The sequence below is a fragment of the Salvelinus fontinalis genome, chromosome 2 (assembly GCF_029448725.1).
Source record: "Salvelinus fontinalis isolate EN_2023a chromosome 2, ASM2944872v1, whole genome shotgun sequence".
NCBI classification, from domain to species: domain Eukaryota; kingdom Metazoa; phylum Chordata; class Actinopteri; order Salmoniformes; family Salmonidae; genus Salvelinus; species Salvelinus fontinalis.
The window spans coordinates 76,254,056-76,275,585 of NC_074666.1; the positions used below are offsets into that span (position 1 = coordinate 76,254,056).

At 42.1% G+C, this 21,530-nt stretch overlaps 2 protein-coding genes across 3 annotated transcripts; one reads left to right on the forward strand and one right to left on the reverse strand.

The window, feature by feature from the left end:
* The first annotated feature begins 3,686 nt into the window (after nt 1-3,686).
* Nucleotides 3,687-4,778, forward strand: LOC129867414 (synaptonemal complex central element protein 2-like). Its single transcript, XM_055940798.1, has 4 exons — nt 3,687-3,770; nt 3,938-4,026; nt 4,103-4,319; nt 4,440-4,778. The coding sequence occupies exons 1-4, from the start codon at nt 3,687-3,689 to the stop codon at nt 4,632-4,634; spliced, it is 585 nt and encodes a 194-aa protein (XP_055796773.1). The 3' UTR covers nt 4,635-4,778.
* Nucleotides 4,779-5,559: 781 nt separating this feature from the next.
* LOC129826421 (glutaryl-CoA dehydrogenase, mitochondrial-like) lies at nt 5,560-19,473 on the reverse strand. 2 transcript variants are annotated; one of them, XM_055887133.1, is made up of 12 exons: nt 19,364-19,473; nt 18,607-18,726; nt 18,443-18,478; nt 18,179-18,319; nt 17,936-17,998; nt 13,883-14,053; nt 13,647-13,776; nt 8,009-8,225; nt 7,786-7,889; nt 7,508-7,633; nt 7,182-7,342; nt 5,560-6,905 (listed from the first exon to the last, which is right to left on the reverse strand). In XM_055887133.1, the coding sequence occupies exons 2-12, from the start codon at nt 18,707-18,709 to the stop codon at nt 6,832-6,834; spliced, it is 1,326 nt and encodes a 441-aa protein (XP_055743108.1). In that variant the 5' UTR covers nt 18,710-18,726; nt 19,364-19,473; the 3' UTR covers nt 5,560-6,831. The 2 variants fall into 2 exon arrangements, with proteins under 2 accessions (XP_055743108.1, XP_055743119.1); XM_055887144.1 differs by having other exon boundaries at nt 19,313-19,468.
* Nucleotides 19,474-21,530: the final 2,057 nt, after the last annotated feature.

The window sequence follows — 21,530 nt, forward strand, 5'->3', positions numbered from 1 at the left end:
TGCATGCCTGTAGACTATCTGTGCAGAGATGTTTGAGAGATGTTGGGGCTGGAATTCCAGTTTGCGAATCACTTCTTTCACATGGAAGCCTCTAAATAAATGAAAGAGAATGCACATCAGACACACCTAGTAGGCTATGGTATTTTGAGATATAAAGGATGTTAGGCCGAGATTCAATCCTTCAAGCCTTCAATCCTTTCGGCTATGCACCTTTGAAAGGAAATGTTTCTGCGTTCGCAGAGACTACATTCAAGGTAAACGCTGCATATTTTGGCTGAACTGGAAATTACCTTTAAATGTCAAGTGCGCTATAACATGGATCTTCCATGGTCCGGATTGAATCTGCTTTACTCAGAATGGAACTGAAAGGACACTGCATGGGTTAAATTACCACTGAGCCCCTGCCAGGACAAATCACTGTGTAGATGACCCAGCCAAAGACACATTTTCCAGTGTTTGCTATGGAATTATTGCAATACAACACCGCTCATCTATCAGTTTGACCCAGACACTGCGTCAAAGTCGCCAAAGCAGATTAAGCTACTGCACATGTGCAGCATGATAGTTCTATTGAGCCTATATCTTCCTGTCTGTCACACCATCTCCTCTGCATCTTCCTGTTCACCCTTCTGATGTTAGGTGTTTGTCTATCCTAGGAACTGCCTTACATGAAATTCAGCCCTTAGTTTGACTTTGTTTTAACTTCTTCCTGTCTCCTCCTTTTCTCTTTATTTCAGTTTGCTGATCACTTCTGTTTAAATCCCACTGGCATTACCTCAGTAGGCCTAATCCCCAGATATCAAAACATTTCCACAATGGCTGAGCTCAGATGGATGCACTTTAAAGTTTGTTTGATCACACAAAGTTCATCCTGAAAATACCCCGTCTCTGGTGCTCTATCTACAGTTGAAGTCGGAAGTTTACATACACTTAGGTTGGAGTCATTAAAACTCATTTTTCAACCACTCCACAAATTTCTTGTCAACAAACTATAGTTTTGGCAAGTTGGTTAGGACTACTTTGTGCATGACACAAGTAATTTTCCAACAATTGTTTACAGACAGACTAGTTCACTTACAATTCACTGTATCACAATTCCAGTGGGTCAGAAGTTTACATACACTAAGTTGACTGTGCCTTTAAACAGCTTGGAAAATTCCAGAAAATGATGTCATGGCTTTAGCAGCTTCTGATAGGCTAATTGACATAATTTGAGTCAATTGGAGGTGTACCTGTGGATGTATTTCAAGGCCTACCTTCAAACCCAGTGCCTCTTTGCTTGACATCATGGGGAAATCAAAAGAAATCAGCCAAGACCTCAGAAAAAAATTGTAGACTTCTACAAGTCTGGTTCATCCTTGGGACCAATTTCCCTGAAGGTACCACGTTCATCTGTACAAACAATAGTATGCAAGCATAAAGACCATGGGACCACGCAGCCGTCATACCGCTCAGGAAGGAGACGCGTTCTGTCTCCTAGAGATGAACATACTTTGGTGCGAAAGGTGCAAATCAATCCCAGAACGACAGCAAAGGACCTTGTGAAGATGCTGGAGGAAATAGGTAAAAAAGTATCTCTATCCACAGTAAAACGAGTCCCATATCGACATAACCTGAAAGGCCATTCAACAAGAAAGAAGCCACTGCTCCAAAACCACCATTAAAAAGCCAGACTATGGTTTGCAACTGCACATGGCGACAAAGATCTTACTTTTTGGAGAAATGTTGTCTGGTCTGATGAAACAAAAAAAGAACTGTTTGGCCATAATGACCATCGTTATGTTTGGAGGAAAAAGGGGGAGGCTTGCAAGCAGAAGAACACCATCCCAACCGTAAAGCACGGGGGTGGCAGCATCATGTTGTGGGGGTGCTTTGCTGCAGGGGGGACTTGTGCACTTCACAAAATAGATGGTGTAGCGGGTCTTACATGTACCACAGGAGAACCAAGAAATGAAGAGCGATACCACGGCTGTCTTTTTGGCTTTTATGTTGATCTGCAATAGTATTGTGAAAAGACAGGACAGGAACACATCAGTCTCCAATGCACCATCTGACAAGTTGTTCTTTCTCTCTGTGTTTTCTCGGACTGAGGAGAACGGGAGCTACGGGTGGTACCAGGGTGTTAGTAGGAGACGCAAGCACCCAGATGAAATAAAATACATTTAATGAAACACAACCTGAAGATGTTAACATGTAGCTACCCTTTTTCAAGGGTGTAACACCTACCTAACATCAACAGGCAGCCCCAGTAACGCAACAATTAAAAATAGACACCAAAAGTAAAGTTCCTGGCAATCATATCGATCTGACTCCCCCCTTCTGTCTGAACTTGGAATATTCCTGTTCGCGGGCTTTGGCCACTGACCCTCAACCTGGTTGTTCTGTTCTGCGTTGTGTACTATTCTAATAATTTGAAGTTTGATGGGATAACCTTTTTAACTCTCCTACAATGGCATCATGAGGGAGGAAAATTATGTGGATATATTGAAGCAACATCTCAAGACATCAGCTAGGAAGTTAAAGCTTGGTCGCAAATGGGTCTTCCAAATGAACAATGACCCCAAGCATACCTCCAAAGTTGTGGCAAAATGGCTTAAGGACAACAAAGTCAAGGTATTGGAGTGGCCATCACAAAGCCCTGACCTCAATCCCATAGAGAATATGTGGGCAGAGCTGAAAAAGAGTGTGTGAGCAAGGAGGCCTACAAACCTGACTCAGTTACACCAGTTCTGTCAGGAGGAATGGGCCAAAATTCACCCAACTTATTGTGGGAAGCTTGTGGAAGGCAACCCGAAATGTTTGATCCAAGTTAAACAATTTAAAGGCAATGCTACCAAATACTAAAGGAGTGTATGTGATAAAAGAATGAGTGAATGTGATAAAAGAAAGAAATCATACTCTCTACTATTATTCTGACATTTCACATTCTTAAAATAAAGTGTTGATCCTAACTGACCTAATACAGGGCATTTTTACTAGGATGAAATGTCAAGAATTGTGAAAACTGAGTTTAATTGTAACTTTATTTGGCTAAGGTGTATGTAAACTTCTGATGTCGACTGTAAATGTTTTTCTCCCAATGGTTTGACCAGACCCCAGCCTCACACTTTACAATTCATTTGAATATGTCATATGTTTGATGATAAAATGTGTTTTTTTGATAATTATTTTAAAGAATATGCATTAAATTATTCAAAATGCGTGTCGGTGCATTATACAGTATTGTTCCAAGTCTACATTGACAACAACTAACCAGTTCACAGCACGTGTCCTCCAGAACCCGTTTTTCGCGCGCAATTTTCGAGGTGTGCAGACAGTTCTGACGAAAACTTTTATGACACAGTGCACTGAATAATATATTTTTTTTTGGTAAGTAGCCAGCAACAGTATTTTGTTGTTTTCAATGGAGTTTCGATAAATATTCCTAATATTTTGGTTACCACCACATGGTTTTACCCTTGGCACAACTCGAGACTGGACACTATTTGGTTTTGTCATGATCAGATCAGTCTGAAGTGTTAGCTTTATGCCTAGCTAGGCTGGCTGGCCAGCATAGCCCAATGTAACGTTAAAGTAGTTAAGTCAGAGAAGGTTAGAGAAAGTGGTTTGGTTGAGTTGTTGCAGAACTATCTAACTTCCATACCGGTTGCATTTATTTTTCCTATGTAACATTTTGCTCATAGAAAATGTCCCAGCTCTTCTTTGGAAAGCCAGCACATACCTTTCAGTCTACACCAAAACTTTGTCATCATCATCCCTCATCACCCAAGGTAAATGAAGGAAAATATGAGACTGTCCAGCTCAACTCTGAATGACTGAGATCTTGCACCTTTGAATCCTTTGCTACTTATTTTTGACAACTGTACACGTTGTCAATGTATATTAGAGGGATCAGAAAATGTTATGGTTTGATTGACATTTCTCCCTGTATCCTTAGGACCCTGAACAAGGACATGGGCCAGACCAGGACATCCCTGATGAGACATTTTCGTTTGTGACACTGGACGAAAGCCATGGACAGCAAAGGTATGGAGTTACTGGGTTTAAAGTATTATTCATTATGTGTTCTGTTAAGTATTTAACGTTGATTTTGTTATGGAAGTGAGGACTCCGGCATCGACATTTCAAACATCTCCAATAGACGTGACGTACACAACAGTACTTCCAGCGAGCTCCCAGGTGAGGAGGCTACGACTGTTCTCAGTTCAACGATAGAGGAGATAGGGAAGAAGGCCCAGGATCTGATAGAGCGAATCAACCAGAGCCGAGCCATGGACCAGGAAATCATGACCACCTTCGAGAACAAGTTAATGAATAAGGTATCACTGTCCTACTGTTGAGTAAAAAGCACATGGTCAAATTTTTTGGTAGTTAAAAAAAGAATGCTTTTAGATTACGAGTCTGTGACTAGTGCGCGTGTGGGTTCCCTCCCCCCCCAGGTGAGTGAGGTGTGCCAGCAGGTGAAGGAGCAGATGTTCAGCAGCTATGAGGAACATGGCCGTGGGATGGAGGCCAATCTGCAGGAGCTGTCCGAGGTGCTGGAGAGGTGCAGTCAGCTCAGCATGGAGCTACAGGGAGCCAGTCAGACCTTATCAGCCATCAACAACAGCCTGCAGCAGACAGCTGAGAACTGACATCTACCCAGCCATTAATTTATTTTAACTGCCTCATAGCATCCCAACTTCTGGGAGGTCTGGAATAATTAAAGCAATGACTTGTTTGTTTGACTGTGGTATATGTCTAATAGGACATAAAACAGTGGTTGTAAACTGAGTGGGTGTTGGAAGAAGCTTTTGTTTATAAAATAATTTATTACATAACTAGTGTGGATATTTTTGTTCATACCTATGACCAAATAGCATTATAGAACCTCATTTTTAATGGGCCAGAATATACGTTTGTGCCCAGTTTAGAATCAAAAACATTCACTTTAATGCTTATGGGTAGGTCCACCAATTCGGTGCCTTTGGAGAAGTGTAACTTGGTATACATTTTTTTTTACATTTAACATGCTGTCATAAAGAGCAGAGAACTTCATAAAATAAAAGTTTTCTATCAAAAGACATCAAATAAAAATAATTACTATAGTAAGTGCATATTAAGTGGCAAATAAAGTAACATTGTTGACGACTTCTTAAAGCTGCCATAAAATCCCTTGTGACAGGGGGAATGGAAGCTTGTTCTGTACAACAGTGGCAATTGAATGCAAGCTTCACTCAACAAATTAAAATTGTTAAAACATTTCTAGCCTGTCTATCCATGGGTAACAGGGTTGACGTGTTATTCTCGACCCACTCAGTTTTCCATCACAAAACACCAGAAAATGGCCAAAAAGAGTAGAACCTGCTTTTACACTATGATTTGACTATTAGATGTTCAATGTTTAGAAAAAAATTGTGAAAACTCTTGAGGTTAAGTGCATTAAAATCTTCCAGAAGTCACAAAGTGCACAGAGGGGCATGTCAACATACTGAATTTAGGCAATTTAGCGAGTCTTTATTCATAATAGAAATCTGATTTATTGAATACTCCATGTGATCTATTTTAAAGGGCACTTCATTTAATGTAAAAGGCTTTTAATATTCAATAGTGGTGCACAATTTCTATATCAAAGGGACGCAAAATACACTTTTCATGGAATACCCCCCCCCCCATCTTTTTTGATTCACTTTATTAAAACACTCCATGTTACTTCAAATAGGAACATTCAAAACACTACCATGAAATGATGGATGAGTAATCCATAAATCCCCCAACCACCCTGGATTAAATGGACCGCCTGTTGATGACAATTAATTTATAAACAAGAGACTAATTTAGCATTAGATAGTGAGCATTACTACAACACTATTACTTTGACAGCAAAAGGAAATTGCAATGGCCATTAAAGTACTGCAATAAGAGTTATTTGTGAAAAGCTTGAATTAACCTTTGACATTGCAATTCAAACCATGCATAACATTTAGATCTGGTTGAGTTCTGAGGAGGGCAAACTTAATAAAGTGCAAACAGCATTCATTGTCCTGTACCCCAAATACAAATCTCTCGGATCTGCCTAAATGGTAAGTCACAAATACAACTATTCAATTACAAAAAAAGCAATGGCATGATTTTTTAAACTGCTTTAATTTATTTACTTAATTTAACTTCAATTGATTTAACTTGTTTTTTCCCCAACTCTAACAGTACATGCAGTATCAATTATTTGGCATTCAATTACCAATAACTGATCATTAGTACCATCACAGTTCTAAAAACTCAGGACATACGTATGGATCGTGACCTCATTTTAAAATGTTTGTCCAACAACCATTTTACTACAAATGCTGTGAGAAAATAAGCGATTCTTTCTGTACCATTTTAACTTCCACCGTATAGTAAACTATTTCAAACACATTGTAGACAGAAATTGTCCAAACTAACCAGTAAGTACTAGGGTTTTATGACAGAATAGAAAAATAGCTTTGTTTTTCAAGTTGAAATAATTACACTCATGAATTGTCCACGAGATCGATGATAGACTTGCCTTTAAAACCCGACCTGGTCTTTCGCATAAAGTAAAGATTTAGGACTGGTTTCCCGGACACAGACTAAGCCTAGTCCTGGTCTAAAAAGCTATTTCAATCAAGATTTTTCATCCAGGACCAAGCTTAATCTGTGTCCAGAAAACCATCCCATATTCTACAAATTCAAGAGAGAGGAAACATTAGCATTAGTGTTACTGTAGAAGACAAGCCATCAAAGCAGTGTAGAACTACTTGTCCTTCGTTTAAGGAACAGATTGACTTGAGGTTTCTGATAGTGGTCTGTTTGAGCACTAGCAGCAGGCAGTTAGTTATTAACAGTGAAAGACTGCAGTCCAGTGATGGCTCTGCCCAGAATCAGGGCATGGATGTCATGGGTACCTGGAAGACAAAGAAAACAATATAAGGAACCATGTGGAACAGTGCTGATGCTGAAGTTGAGCAAATATATAAGGAGACATTTTTTTTTTCTCCTTTGAAAATATTGTGGAAAGTTCAATGGTTTTCCCATATGACCTATTTATTTCTTGTAAATGACATATTACTGACCTCTACTGGTGAGTAAATAAACCATGATAAAACAGTTTTGCTTCCACATCCATAGCAATGACACATCCATATCCTCTTAGACCTGGTTATGGCCTTCTTTCTCCTCACCTTCGTATGTGTTGACGGCCTCCAGGTTCATAACATGGCGGATGATGTGGTACTCGTCAGAGATGCCGTTTCCTCCCAGCATGTCTCTGGCCTGCCGGGCGATGTCCAGGGACTTCCCACAGCTGTTCCTCTTTAGCATAGAGATCATCTCAGGGGCTGCCCTGAGGGAGGAGAGAAGAAGACATATGAGATAAGTCTCCTCCTCAGGTTCTATTCACTCTGAAACAACCAGAAATTGTACTTCCCTTATGGTGTGTAGTTCTTTGTTAAAAAGTGGTGTCACACTACAAGACGATTATGTCACATCATTTCCAGTTCCCTCTTACTTTTTGGCGTCGATGAGTCTCCCCAGCTGTAGACAGGCCTGCAGGCCAATGGTGATTTCTGTCAACATGTCGGCCATCTTTTTCTGCATCAGCTGGTTTCTGGCCAGGGGTACTCCAAACTGGATTCTGAGATTAACAAATATCATGAGTAGCAGAACATCTTAAATTCACTCAGAAAAGCTGAGAAAACAAAATAAAATTCAAGAGCTACAGACTTTTGCTCGGTCCTGCTCATCCAAAACAACATCTCATACCAATAGTAGCCGCAGAATCCTCACCTGTCTAGTGTGTACTGACGAGCCGCGTGGAAGCAGAACTCTGCAGCACCTAGTGAACCCCAGGCGATGCCATACCGGGCATTGTTCAGGCAACCAAAGGGACCCTAGAGCCAAAGAGAACAGACAAAACATTTATACCAACAAGATTAAACAGCATTATAAGAAAGTCTGGCCATCCACATAAAAGTCAGTACATGACAGTGGTATGCTGGCCTCTACTCACCCCCAGGCCAGAGACTTTGGGCAGCAGGTTCTCCTCAGGAACCTCTACCTCGTCCATGATGATCATGCCAGTGGCAGACGCCCTCAGGGAGAACTTGCCTTCAATCTTGGGTGTGGTGAAGCCCTTCATACCGCGCTCCAGGATGAAGCCACACACCTTCCCATCGTCACACTTGGCCCAGACCACAGCGATGTCCGCCACAGGGGAGTTGGTGATCCTGACGAAGGTGAAGGAGATGAGGGAAGGCATTGTAATTTAGGGAGGAGCTATTTTATCAGTATGCTACAGAGTGAGCCTGGTTTCTAGGGCTATATGAGGACAGTGTTGTATAAGTTTCACAAGACGTGATGGTAGAATTGAACAGAACCACGTACTCAATGTCAAACTAAGCATTTGGTTGAAGTTGTTGAAGCTGCATTTCCCCAGAGGAAACAGTGTTACATCAAATATATAAAACATTAACTACAGGCCCAGGTTACCAATTAACATGTATTTATTCAGTGTTAAGCTTATGCAATGTGAGGGCCAATGCACTCAATGGTTAAGTATACAACCACAAAGTCCAGTTAGTCACTGCTGACGTCTCTCAGTTCAGAATCATAACACTCTGTGAAACCTGCGTAAAGGGGAACTGAGGGGAACCTAATATTCATGCACCTAGCATTAATATATGTGTGAACAGCACCACCCTGTGGACTAGTATACAGAGTGAAATGTTGTTTACAATTTAGATAAGAGCCAAACCACTTGATCTTGGGTTTATTATTTGAAAAATACATTCATTTTTTTTATGCTCTAATGAATACAAAAACTCTAATGAAGATTTCTGTATAATAGAAAGCACATATTCCTATTCTTCAGAATTTTTGGAAGTAGCCTATTCTTGATGTTTCATGAATAGGTAGTCTTTTCAATCAGTAGGGGAATGCATTCCCAAGGTGTTGAGACAAAGGTAGCTTTCATCAATGTTTGTGGTCTGTAGGTGTTTGTTCTGTTATATGATCCATTGGCTAGTTATATGACGCAATTCCAAAGTTCTTTGCACTGAGTAGATGCTGTTCTTCCACTAACCTCATTGCAACTCCCCTCCAAGTCTCCGACCACTACCTTGTATCCTTTTCCCTCTCGCTCTCATCCAACACTTCCCACACTGCCCCTACTCGGATGGTATCGCGCCGTCCCAACCTTCGCTCTCTCTCCCCCGCTACTCTCTCCTCTTCCATCCTATCATCTCTTCCCTCTGCCCAAACCTTCTCCAACCTATCTCCTGATTCTGCCTCCTCAACCCTCCTCTCCTCCCTTTCTGCATCCTTTGACTCTCTATGTCCCCTATCCTCCAGGCCGGCTCGGTCCTCCCCTCCCGCTCCGTGGCTCGACGACTCATTGCGAGCTCACAGAACAGGGCTCCGGGCAGCCGAGCGGAAATGGAGGAAAACTCGCCTCCCTGCGGACCTGGCATCCTTTCACTCCCTCCTCTCTACATTTTCCTCTTCTGTCTCTGCTGCTAAAGCCACTTTCTACCACTCTAAATTCCAAGCATCTGCCTCTAACCCTAGGAAGCTCTTTGCCACCTTCTCCTCCCTCCTGAATCCTCCTCCCCCCCCCCCCCCTCCTCCCTCTCTGCAGACGACTTCGTCAACCATTTTGAAAAGAAGGTCGACGACATCCGATCCTCGTTTGCTAAGTCAAACGACACCGCTGGTTCTGCTCACACTGCCCTACCCTGTGCTTTGACCTCTTTCTCCCCTCTCTCTCCAGATGAAATCTCGCGTCTTGTGACGGCCGGCCGCCCAACAACCTGCCCGCTTGACCCTATCCCCTCCTCTCTTCTCCAGACCATTTCCGGAGACCTTCTCCCTTACCTCACCTCGCTCATCAACTCATCCTTGACCGCTGGCTACGTCCCTTCCGTCTTCAAGAGAGCGAGAGTTGCACCCCTTCTGAAAAAACCTACACTCGATCCCTCCGATGTCAACAACTACAGACCAGTATCCCTTCTTTCTTTTCTCTCCAAAACTCTTGAACGTGCCGTCCTTGGCCAGCTCTCCTGCTATCTCTCTCAGAATGACCTTCTTGATCCAAATCAGTCAGGTTTCAAGACTAGTCACTCAACTGAGACTGCTCTTCTCTGTATCACGGAGGCGCTCCGCACTGCTAAAGCTAACTCTCTCTCCTCTCATCCTTCTAGACCTATCGGCTGCCTTCGATACTGTGAACCATCAGATCCTCCTCTCCACCCTCTCCGAGTTGGGCATCTCCGGCGCGGCCCACGCTTGGATTGCGTCCTACCTGACAGGTCGCTCCTACCAGGTGGCGTGGCGAGAATCTGTCTCCTCACCACGCGCTCTCACCACTGGTGTCCCCCAGGGCTCTGTTCTAGGCCCTCTCCTATTCTCGCTATACACCAAGTCACTTGGCTCTGTCATAACCTCACATGGTCTCTCCTATCACTGCTATGCAGATGACACACAATTAATCTTCTCCTTTCCCCCTTCTGATGACCAGGTGGCGAATCGCATCTCTGCATGTCTGGCAGACATATCAGTGTGGATGACGGATCACCACCTCAAGCTGAACCTCGGCAAGACGGAGCTGCTCTTCCTCCCGGGGAAGGACTGCCCGTTCCATGATCTCGCCATCACGGTTGACAACTCCACTGTGTCCTCCTCCCAGAGCGCTAAGAACCTTGGCGTGATCCTGGACAACACCCTGTTGTTCTTAACTAACATCAAGGCGGTGGCCCGTTCCTGTAGGTTCATGCTCTACAACATCCGCAGAGTACGACCCTGCCTCACACAGGAAGCGGCGCAGGTCCTAATCCAGGCACTTGTCATCTCCCGTCTGGATTACTGCAACTCGCTGTTGGCTGGGCTCCCTGCCTGTGCCATCAAACCCCTACAACTCATCCAGAACGCCGCAGCCCGTCTGGTGTTCAACCTTCCCAAGTTCTCTCACGTCACCCCGCTCCTCCGCTCTCTCCACTGGCTTCCAGTTGAAGCTCGCATCCGCTACAAGACCATGGTGCTTGCCTACGGAGCTGTGAGGGGAACGGCACCTCAGTACCTTCAGGCTCTGATCAGGCCCTACACCCAAACAAGGGCACTGCGTTCATCCACCTCTGGCCTGCTCGCCTCCCTACCACTGAGGAAGTACAGTTCCCGCTCAGCCCAGTCAAAACTGTTCGCTGCTCTGGCACCCCAATGGTGGAACAAACTCCCTCACGACGCCAGGACAGCGGAGTCAATCACCACCTTCCGGAGACACCTGAAACCCCACCTCTTCAAGGAATACCTAGGATAAAGCAATCCTTCTGCCCCCCCCCCCCCCTTAAAAGATTTAGATGCACTATTGTAAAGTGGCTGTTCCACTGGATGTCATTAGGTGAATGCACCAATTTGTAAGTCGCTCTGGATAAGAGCGTCTGCTAAATGACTTAAATGTAAAATGTAAATGAGTACATCACAAAACACTGAGTACATCACATCTAAACATCAAGATTCTCCTAATGCCTGCTATCCAGCTACACACATCTCTGTCAAGTCAGTCCTGAAGTCCTCATGCTCATGGGGTGATGAACTATTTCCCTCACTATGTAGTAGGGCTGGGAATTGTAAGGCACCTCCCGCTACGCTATTATCACGATACTTAGGTGACGATACAATATGTATTGCAATTCTCATGTATTCTGATTCAATACTGCAATTTTATTGCAATGTTATGTTCCAAACATATTGCTCACTATATGTCTGCTGCAGAGAGATGAGAAAGCATGAGACAATTAGTTTTGATCAGTCAGGAAATAAAAAAGTGCTGAAGACATGTTGGCTCACTATTTAAAACGAAGATGGAGAACAAGCTATAAGATTAAAAATACCAGAGTTTTGGTGCAGGTACAGACAACTAGCACTATCTAGCAAAAATTATATATATATAGTGGGGAGAACAAGTATTTGATACACTGCCGATTTTGCAGGTTTTCCTACTTACAAAGCATGTAGAGGTCTGTCATTTTTTATCATAGGTACACTTCAACTGTGAGAGACGGAATCTAAAACAAAAATCCAGAAAATCACATTGTATGATTTTTAAGTAATTCATTTGCATTTTATTGCATGACAAAAGTATTTGATCACCTACCAACCAGTAAGAATTCCAGCTCTCACAGACCTGTTAGTTTTTCTTTAAGAAGCCCTCCTGTTCTCCACTCATTACCTGTATTAACTGCACCTGTTTGAACTCGTTACCTGTATAAAAGACACCTGGCCACACACTCAATCAAACAGACTCCAACCTCTCCACAATGGTCAAGACCAGAGAGCTGTGTAAGGACATCAGGGATAAAATTGTAGACCTGCACAAGGCTGGGATGGGCTACAGGACAATAGGCAAGCAGCTTGGTGAGAAGGCAACAACTGTTGGCGCAATTATTAGTAAATGGAAGAAGTTCAAGATGACGGTCAATCACCCTCGGTCTGGGGCTCCATGCAAGATCTCACCTCGTGGGGCATCAATGATCATGAGGAAGGTGAGGGATCAGCCCAGAACTACACGGCAGGACCTGGTCAATGACCTGAAGAGAGCTGGGACCACAGTCTCAAAGAAAACCATTAGTAACACACTATGCCGTCATGGATTAAAATCCTGCAGCGCACGCAAGGTCCCCCTGCTCAAGCCAGCGCATGTCCAGGCCCGTCTGAAGTTTGCCAATGACCATCTGGATGATCCAGAGGAGGAATGGGAGAAGGTCATGTGGTCTGATGAGACAAAAATAGAGCTTTTTGGTCTAAACTCCACTCGCCGTGTTTGGAGGAAGAAGGATGAGTACAACCCCAAGAACACCATCCCAACAGTGAAGCATGGAGGTGGAAACATTCTTTGGGGATGCTTTTCTGCAAAGGGGACAGGACGACTGCACTGTATTGAGGGGAGGATGGATGGGCCCATGTATTGCGAGATCTTGGCCAACAACCTCCTTCCCTCAGTAAGAGCATTGAAGATGGGTCGTGGCTGGGTCTTCCAGCATGACAACGACCCAAAACACACAGCCAGGGCAACTAAGGAGTGGCTCCGTAAGAAGCATCAAGGTCCTGGAGTGGCCTAGCCAGTCTCCAGACCTTAACCCAATAGAAAATCTTTGGAGGGAGCTGAAAGTCCGTATTGCCCAGCGACAGCCCCGAAACCTGAAGGATCTGGAGAAGGTCTGTATGGAGGAGGAGTGGGTCAAAATCCCTGCTGCAGTGTGTGCAAACCTGGTCAAGAACTACAGGAAACGTATGATCTCTGTAATTGCAAACAAAGGTTTCTGTACCAAATATTAAGTTCTGCTTTTCTGATGTATCAAATACTTATGTCATGCAATAAAATGCAAATGAATTACTTAAAAATCATACAATGTGATTTTCTGGATTTTTGTTTTAGATTCCATCTCTCACAGTTGAAGTGTACCTATGATAAAAATGACAGACCTCTACATGCTTTAAGTAGGAAAACCTGCAAAATCGTCAGTGTATCAAATACTTGTTCTCTCCACTGTATATACACAATATCGTCAAAAATAATATTGCGACATGTAACTGTATTGATTTTCCCCCCCCCAGCACTACTATGTAGTGAAGTACAGTCTCCCAGTTCTACTCACCAGGTCTTGGAGCCAGTGAGAGTGAAGGTGCGGCTGGAGGGGTTGAACTTAGCCCGGGTCTCCATGCCACCGGGGTCACTGCCGTGGTTGGGCTCAGTCAACCCAAAACAGCCCAGGATCTCTCCACGAGCTGGGAGGTAGAGGACATATTACAGGACAAATACACCCAGATACAAACAGGATTGTGCGTCATTTAAGATGAGGCCTAAGGGATGTGGATGTCCCCTCCTCCTTACCCAGCCTGGGCAGCCACTTCTCCTTCTGCTCTTCGGTACCGTACGCGTAGATAGGGTGCATGACCAAGGAGGACTGCACACTCATGACAGAGCGGTAGCCACTGTCCACCCTCTCCACTTCCCTCGCGATCAAACCGTAGGCCACATAACTTGTCCCAGCACAGCCATAGCCTGGTCAAAGTGTGGAGGGAGAGGTCACATCATAGGCAATAACCTCCAAAACAAACAGTAGGCCTACATTAAAAGGGAATTAAGTGAATCTACAATCAATTATCTAATTTACATTATCTATAGTTGAATGCTTCTGGCATCACACATATAGTTGATTCTGAAAAACAAATAGCCTTTAACATTTTGTGATCAAAATGACCAAAGTCCATTTCACAGAAAACAAAATCCCTCTTTGAAAGCTTACAGAGAATGATATAACCACTGGGAGGCTTACAGGTACATTATCCATTTCAAATTATAAGTTTATAAAACATGTACCAGTAGGCTGTCACTCAAATTAAAATAAGAAAACTAAGAAATACAGTTTAAGTGATAAAAAAAACAGCCAACCATGTTTCCCACCCATTCCCATCCCGCTCAGCAGTTTACAGAGTCAAGTATATTTTTCCAAGCCTCAATTGTTCCTTGACTAGCACCATTCATTCTCGCTGACAATAATTATAACTTCTAACAGTAACTGTATCCACTGGCGAACTTGGAGAGAGTGAGGTGATTACCATCTAAGAGCCAGCAATCATCTTTGATTGATTGAGAGATTCAAGGAGCTATCATCATTAGGTAACATAATATATGCCAAACATTGAATATTTACATTCATGCACATCGCACTTGTACCTTTGCCCCAGAAGCATTTAACTGCAGGGCACTCCCACAGCATATGGAGTTGGGGCCAATTTCATCATAAAACATTTTCTTGGTGTTAAATACAGTCTGTGAAAAAACTTAAAATGTATAAATTGATGGCTTGGATTACAGGATGACTTATTTTTCCATATTCTGTTCCAGTTAAAGGGTTATTCAGATTCAACAAGATCTGTGAACCAAACTTTTTAAATAGCTAGCTCAGAATGAGCTTTCTTTTTTTGTTTATATATTATAGAGATTAGAGGTCGACCGATTATTATTTTCAACGCTGAAACCGATTATTAGAGTACCAAAAAAATCAGATACTGATTAAATCGGACGATATATATAAATATATATATATCTGCAATAATGACAATTACAACAATACTGAATGAACAATGAACCCTTTTATTTTAAATAATGAAACATGTTTAATTTGGTTTAAATAATGCAAAAACAGTGTTGGAGAAGAAAGTAAAAGTGCAATATGTGCCATGTAAAAAAGCTAACATTTCAAATCAAATTTATTTGTCATATACCCATGGTTAGCAGATGTTAATGCGAGTGTAGCGAAATGCTTGTGCTTCTAGTTCCGATCATGCAGTAATATCTAACAAGTAATATAACCTAACAATTTCACAACAACTACCTTATACACACAAGTGTAAAGGAATGAATAAGAACATGTACATAAAAATATATGAATGAGCGATGGCCGAACGGCATAGGCAAGATGCAGTAGATGGTATAGAGTACAGTATATACATATGAGATGAGTAATGTAGGGTATGTAAACATTATATAAAGTGGCATTGTTTAAAGCGGCTAGTGATACATTACATACATTTTTTTATGATTAAAGTGGCTAGAGATGAGTCAGTATGCTGGCAGCAGCCACTCAATGTTAGTGATGGCTGTTTAACAGTCTGATGGCCTTGAGATAGAAGCTGTTTTTCAGTCTCTCGGTCCCTGCTTTGATGCACCTGTACTGACCTCGCCTTCTGGATGATAGCGGGGTGAACAGGCAGTGGCTCCGGTGGTTGTGTTCCTTGATGATCTTTTTGGCTTTCCTGTGACATCGGGTGGTGTAGGTGTCCTGGAGGGCAGGTAGTTTGCCCCCGGTGATGCGTTGTGCAGACCTCACTACCCTCTGGAGAGCCTTACGGTTGTGGGAGGAGCAGTTGCCGTACCAGGCGGTGATACAGCCCGACAGGATGCTCTCGATTGTGCATCTGTAAAAGTTTGTTTGTTTTGGTGACACGCCAAATTTCTTCAGCCTCCTGAGGTTGAAGAGGTGCTGCTGCGCCTTCTTCACCACGTTGTCTGTGTGGGTGGACCATTTCAGTTTGTCCGTGATGTGTACGCCGAGGAACTTCAAAAACGTTCCACTTTCTCCACTACGGTCCCGTCGATGTGGATAGGGGGCTGCTCCCTCTGCTGTTTCCTGAATTCCACGATCATCTCCTTTGTTTTGTTGACATTGAGTGTGAGGTTATTTTCCTGACACCACACTCCGAGGGCCCTCACCTCCTCCCTGTAGGCTGTCTCGTCGTTGTTGGTAATCAAGCCTCACACTCTGAAAACTTGATGATTGAGTTGGAGGCGTGCATGGCCACACAGTCATGGGTGAACAGGGAGTACAGGAGAGGGCTGAGAACGCACCCTTGTGGGGCCCCAGTGTTGAGGATCGGCGGGGTGGAGATGTTGTTACCTACCCTAGGTAATATCTCCACCCCGCTGATCCTCAACACTTAAGTTCCTTGCTCAGAACATATGAAAGCTGGTGGTTCAATTTTCCCAGTTCTTCAATATTCCCAGTTAAGAAGTTTAAGGTTGTAGTTATTATAGGAATTATGACACGTCGACTATTTCTCTCTATACCATTTTTATTTCATATACCTTTTTGACTACTGGATGTTCTTATAGGCACTTTAGTATTGCCAGTCTAATCCTGGGAGTTGATAGGCTTGAAGTCATAAACAGCACTGTGTTTCAAGCATTACTAAGAGTAGCTGGCAAACGCAGTAAAGTGCTGTTTGAATGAATGCTTACGAGCCTGCTGCTGCCTACCACCACTCAGTCAGACTGCTCTATCAATTATCAAATCATAGACGTAATTATAATAAACACAGAGAAATACGAGCCTTTGGTCATTAATATGGTCAAATCCGGAAACTATAATTTCGAAAAGAAAAGGTTTATTCTTTCAGAACAATTCCGCATTTTACTGAACAGGGGGCAACCCCAAGTCTAAATATTGCTGTTCCATTGCACAACCTTCAATGTTATGTCATAATTATGTAAAATTCTGGCAAATTACGGTCCGTGTTAGGAAGAAACAGAGTTTGCAACGAGCCAGGCGGCCCAAACTGTTGCATATACCCTGACTTTGCTTGCAATGGACGCAAGAGAAGTGACACAATCTCCCTCGTTAATATTGCCTACTAACATGCATTTATTTCAACTAAATATGCAGGTTTAAAAATATATACTTCTGTGTATTGATTTTAAGAAAGGCAATGATGTTTATGGTTAGAAACATTTGTGCAACGAATGTGATTTTTTCATAAATGCGCTTTTGTTAAATCATCACCTGTTTGACGAAGTTGAATTAGGCTGTGATTCGATGATAAATTAACAGGCACCGCATTGATTATATGCAACGCAGGACAAGCTGGTTAACCTAGTAATATCAACCATGTGTAGTTAACTAGTGATCATGTGAAGATTGATTGTTTTTTTATAAGTTTAATGCTAGCTAGCAACTTACCGTGGCTCAATGCAGCCACAAGGTCCTTTTGACACTGCACTCGAGTAACAGGTGGTCAGCCTGCCACGCAGTTTCCTCATGATTGCAATGTAATCAGCATCCAAAAAGACTGATTACCAATTTTTATGAAAACTTGAAATCCGCCCTAATTAAATCGGCCATGCCGATTAATCGGTCAACCTCTAATGGAGATCAGTCCTTTCGAGAGCCAGATAATTTATTTATAAATCCCATCATTGGATGGTTCGGTAGTTGGGTTTCCCGAGGGACTCCATAGGCCAGCATAGCTGATCTAAATTGTAAATATAGAATAAATGATATACCTGGTAATGTGTATGTATTTCAAATCTTGGAATGTTCTCAAACCATTACTGTCCATGATATCGGCAAGGCCACCCTCCAGATCGCAAAAGGTATTGACTCACCTTTAATAGTTGGGCCCAGGACACCCAGCTCCCCCATCTCTGACACAATGTCTCGATGGAACACTAAGACAAAACAGGCAGCATGTTATGTTGACATGTTTTGCATAACTGACGATATTCATAATATTGATATTCCATCTTAAAGGGCAAAATTGATCCTTAAGGGATCCTTCCTAGGTTATTGGCATAAATAGCTCAATGGGCTCTGCCTGGGTGATGGTGTGTCTCAAAAGTCAGACCCACCTTCGTTTCTGTTGGCCATCAGAATGCGGGGCATGAGTTTGTCCTGACAGTAATCACGGATCGAGTCTCGGATCATGATCTCGTCTTCAGTCAGCTGACCCTCCAGCTCCAGGCCATCCCGCCAGTTAAACTGAACCTTGGCTGGTGGTTCAGTAGAGAAGGATCATAGAGCAGAGAAGCACAACTGAATAGTCATCAGACCCCAAAAATAATAGAAGGGCAATATATGTATGATTGATCTGAAAGGAGTTGATATCGACATACGTGCTTTAGCCTTCTTCTCACTAGCTTTCTCTGCATCTGTGGAAAGGACACAGATTGAGTACTTCCCCTGACAAATAGAGGCATGATGATTGTAAGAATGGCTTTGTAAAACTGCTACCATTGTGTTCTCATGATGGCAAGGTCATTATTGAGTAATGTTATACCCTTTTGTGCAGGCGCTACTGATCCCTGAGATCTTGATGCTGAAATGATGGCACATCTCTGGGGGTTGACCAGCAGACGGCACACAGCGCTTCTCAGTGCCATGATGGGTAGCTAGATTTCTATGAGAGAAAAACAAGGAGAAAAACGTTTTAGAAGACAATAATCCATAAAACAATGCAACAAACTCAAATAGTTGTCATTTCAAAGACATAATGGGTTATAACTTTTAACAATCATGGAATTTGAGAGAGCAGGCGGAGAAAGCAACTAGCAAATTGAACTCATGTAGCTGCATAGGATAGTTTGAGGAGAAATAAGTCGTGATTAGTTTCAAGAATGTTGAAAAAGAGATGTGGTGGTTGGCAGACAAGTTGTTACACAAGATAACATTAGAACTAGCTTGTAGCTATCCCAACTATTTATACAGTAGCTAACGTTAGCTATATAAATGTCGATCTGCAGGCAACTGAAACTTGGCAGCTATTAACACATCTCACTGTGTGTGTTGGCCACGTTAGTTGAGGTTAAAATGTTAGTTGTGATAGCTAAAAGAGCTAGCTATTTGGCAAAATGCTGCATGCAGATACATTAATACTATTAGTTAGTTTACGTTAGCTAGACTAGCTTGAAAGTCAGTCTTGCTCTAGTATCAAGATGTAAAAGCATAGTATCGAGTTTATTTACTCGACACGAACACAAACTTACTGTTTCATCAATGTCCCAAATATGTTGCCTAACTTCAATACATAGACTGACCTGTAATTTACAGTGCTGGATATCCGTGACCCAGGCCTCCGTAGTCCTTTCCAAATTGACAAGGTAGAGGAGGACAAACGTTAACACAGGCACCTGCGTAACGTAGGTCAGGAATGGTTAGGTTCTGTCGCCATCTTGAGTGTGGCAAATTGACGTTGATCCACATTTAGTATGATAAAATAACATGTTAATGGTATGTCTGGAACCAAATGTAAATGATAGTGGGAAGTAAATTATTATGAAATTCAAATATATGTTTTTTTGTGTTAAAGCGTTTTTTTCCTTCTCTTTTCACCACTCCCTATGGCTGCTTTCTAGTGTCCCTCCATGCTGTTGCGTAGTTTTTGACTAAGCTCTGATTGGTTTATTGGCAGGGGCGTGCAGATTCAAGGCGTGGCTATGAGAGGGTTCTTTTCATGCATTGACCACATTCATGTTCATAACTATTTTCAGAACGTAGGGACAGTGGTGGAAAAAGTATCCAATTGTCATACTTGAGTAAAAGTAAAGACACCTTAATAGAAAATGACTGAAGTAAAAGGGAGAGTCACCTAGTAAAATACAACTTGAGTAAAAGTCAAAAAATATTTGGTTTTAAATATACTTATGTATTTTTTATTTATTTTTATTTAACCTTTATTTAACTATGCAAGTCAGTTAAGAACACATTCCTATTTACAATGACGGCCTACCGAAAGGCAAAAAGCCTCCTCCGGGGCCGGGATTAAAATGTAAAATAAATTGAATAAAAATATAGGCCAAAACACACATCACAACAAGAGAGACAACACAACACTACAAAAAGAGAGACCTAAGACAAAAACATAGCATGGCAGCAACACATGACAACACAGCATGGTAAAAACACAACATGACAACAACATGGTAGCAACACAACATGGCAACAGCACAACATGGTAGAAGCACAAAACATTATTGGGCACAAAAAGGATTGGGTTTAGACAACTGCACGAAGGGCAAGAAAGTAGAGACAACAATACATCACGCAAAGCAGCCACAACTGTCAGTAACAACAGTTAATGTAATTGCTAAAATATACTTAAGTATCAAAAGTAAAAGTATAAATAATTTCAAAATCCTTACATTAATCAAACCAGACGCCATAATTTTCTTGTTTTTAAAAAATTGTGTATAGCCAGGGGCACACTCCAACACTCAGAAATAATTTATAAACGAAGCATTGGTGTTTAGTGAGTCCTCCAGATCAGAGGCAATTAGGGATGACCAGGGATGTTCCCTTGATTTGTGCGTGAAATGGAAAATCTTCTTGTCCTGCTAAGCATTAAAAATATAAGGAGTATTTTTGGGTGTCAGGGAATAAGTATTTTTTTATATATTTTTTTGTACCTTTATTTACCTAGGCAAGCCAGTTAAGAACAAATTCTTAATTACAATGACGGCCTACACCGGCCAAACCCGGACGACGCTGGGCCAATTGTGCGCCTCCCTACGTATGGATTAAAAAGTACATTATTTTCTTTAGGAATGTAAAGTAAAAGTAAAAGTAGTCAAAAATATAAATAGTAACGTAAAGTACAGATACTACTTAAGTAGTACTTTAAAGTATTTTACATCACTGCATATGGACCTGTCAAGCTGATAAAAACGATTGTAATTTATCATAGCATACATTAACTTGACTATGACTTGGAATGTTTTACCTGTAGATAACAATTAAACATTGAGTCACTAGAGTCTGATTACTTGAGCAACCACTTTCATGACTTTGCTCTTCTCTCTGGATCATAAAAGGAGGATCATTTTCATATTATTCTAAGATGTTGGGCCCTGACTTTACCAGTAGAGTGCAGCACATTGGCATTTGTGTAATGAGCTCAATGTGTCATTTGTGTAATGAGCTCAGAAGAGGACTGGCCACCCCTCATAGCCTGCTTCCTCTCTAGGTTTCTTCCTGGGTTTTGGCCTTTCTAGGGAGTTTTTCCTAGCCGCCGTGCTTCTACACCTGCATTGCTTGCTGTTTGGGGTTTTAGGCTGGGTTTCTGTACAGCACTTCGAGATATTAGCTGATGTACGAAGGGCTATATAAAATAAACTTGATTTGATTTGAACGTAACATGCACTAATATGATAGAGTATAATAGAGCTATAATACTCTACAAAGCTCATTGAAGGTTTGTTTCTGATT

Coding starts and splice junctions, on each gene's coding strand:
- LOC129826421 (XM_055887133.1), bottom strand. CDS start 18,709: ATGGCACTGAGAAGCGCTGTGTGCCGTCTGCTGGTCAACCCCCAGAGA. Junction 14,054..17,935: donor CCTGGGCCCAACTATTAAAG/GTGAGTCAATAC, acceptor CACTTTGACCAG/GCTATGGCTGTGCTGGGACA. Junction 6,906..7,181: donor GGCCGTCAACACATACGAAG/GTGAGGAGAAAG, acceptor TTTGTCTTCCAG/GTACCCATGACATCCATGCC.
- LOC129867414 (XM_055940798.1), top strand. CDS start 3,687: ATGTCCCAGCTCTTCTTTGGAAAGCCAGCACATACCTTTCAGTCTACA. Junction 4,027..4,102: donor GAAAGCCATGGACAGCAAAG/GTATGGAGTTAC, acceptor TTGTTATGGAAG/TGAGGACTCCGGCATCGACA. Junction 4,320..4,439: donor AGAACAAGTTAATGAATAAG/GTATCACTGTCC, acceptor CTCCCCCCCCAG/GTGAGTGAGGTGTGCCAGCA.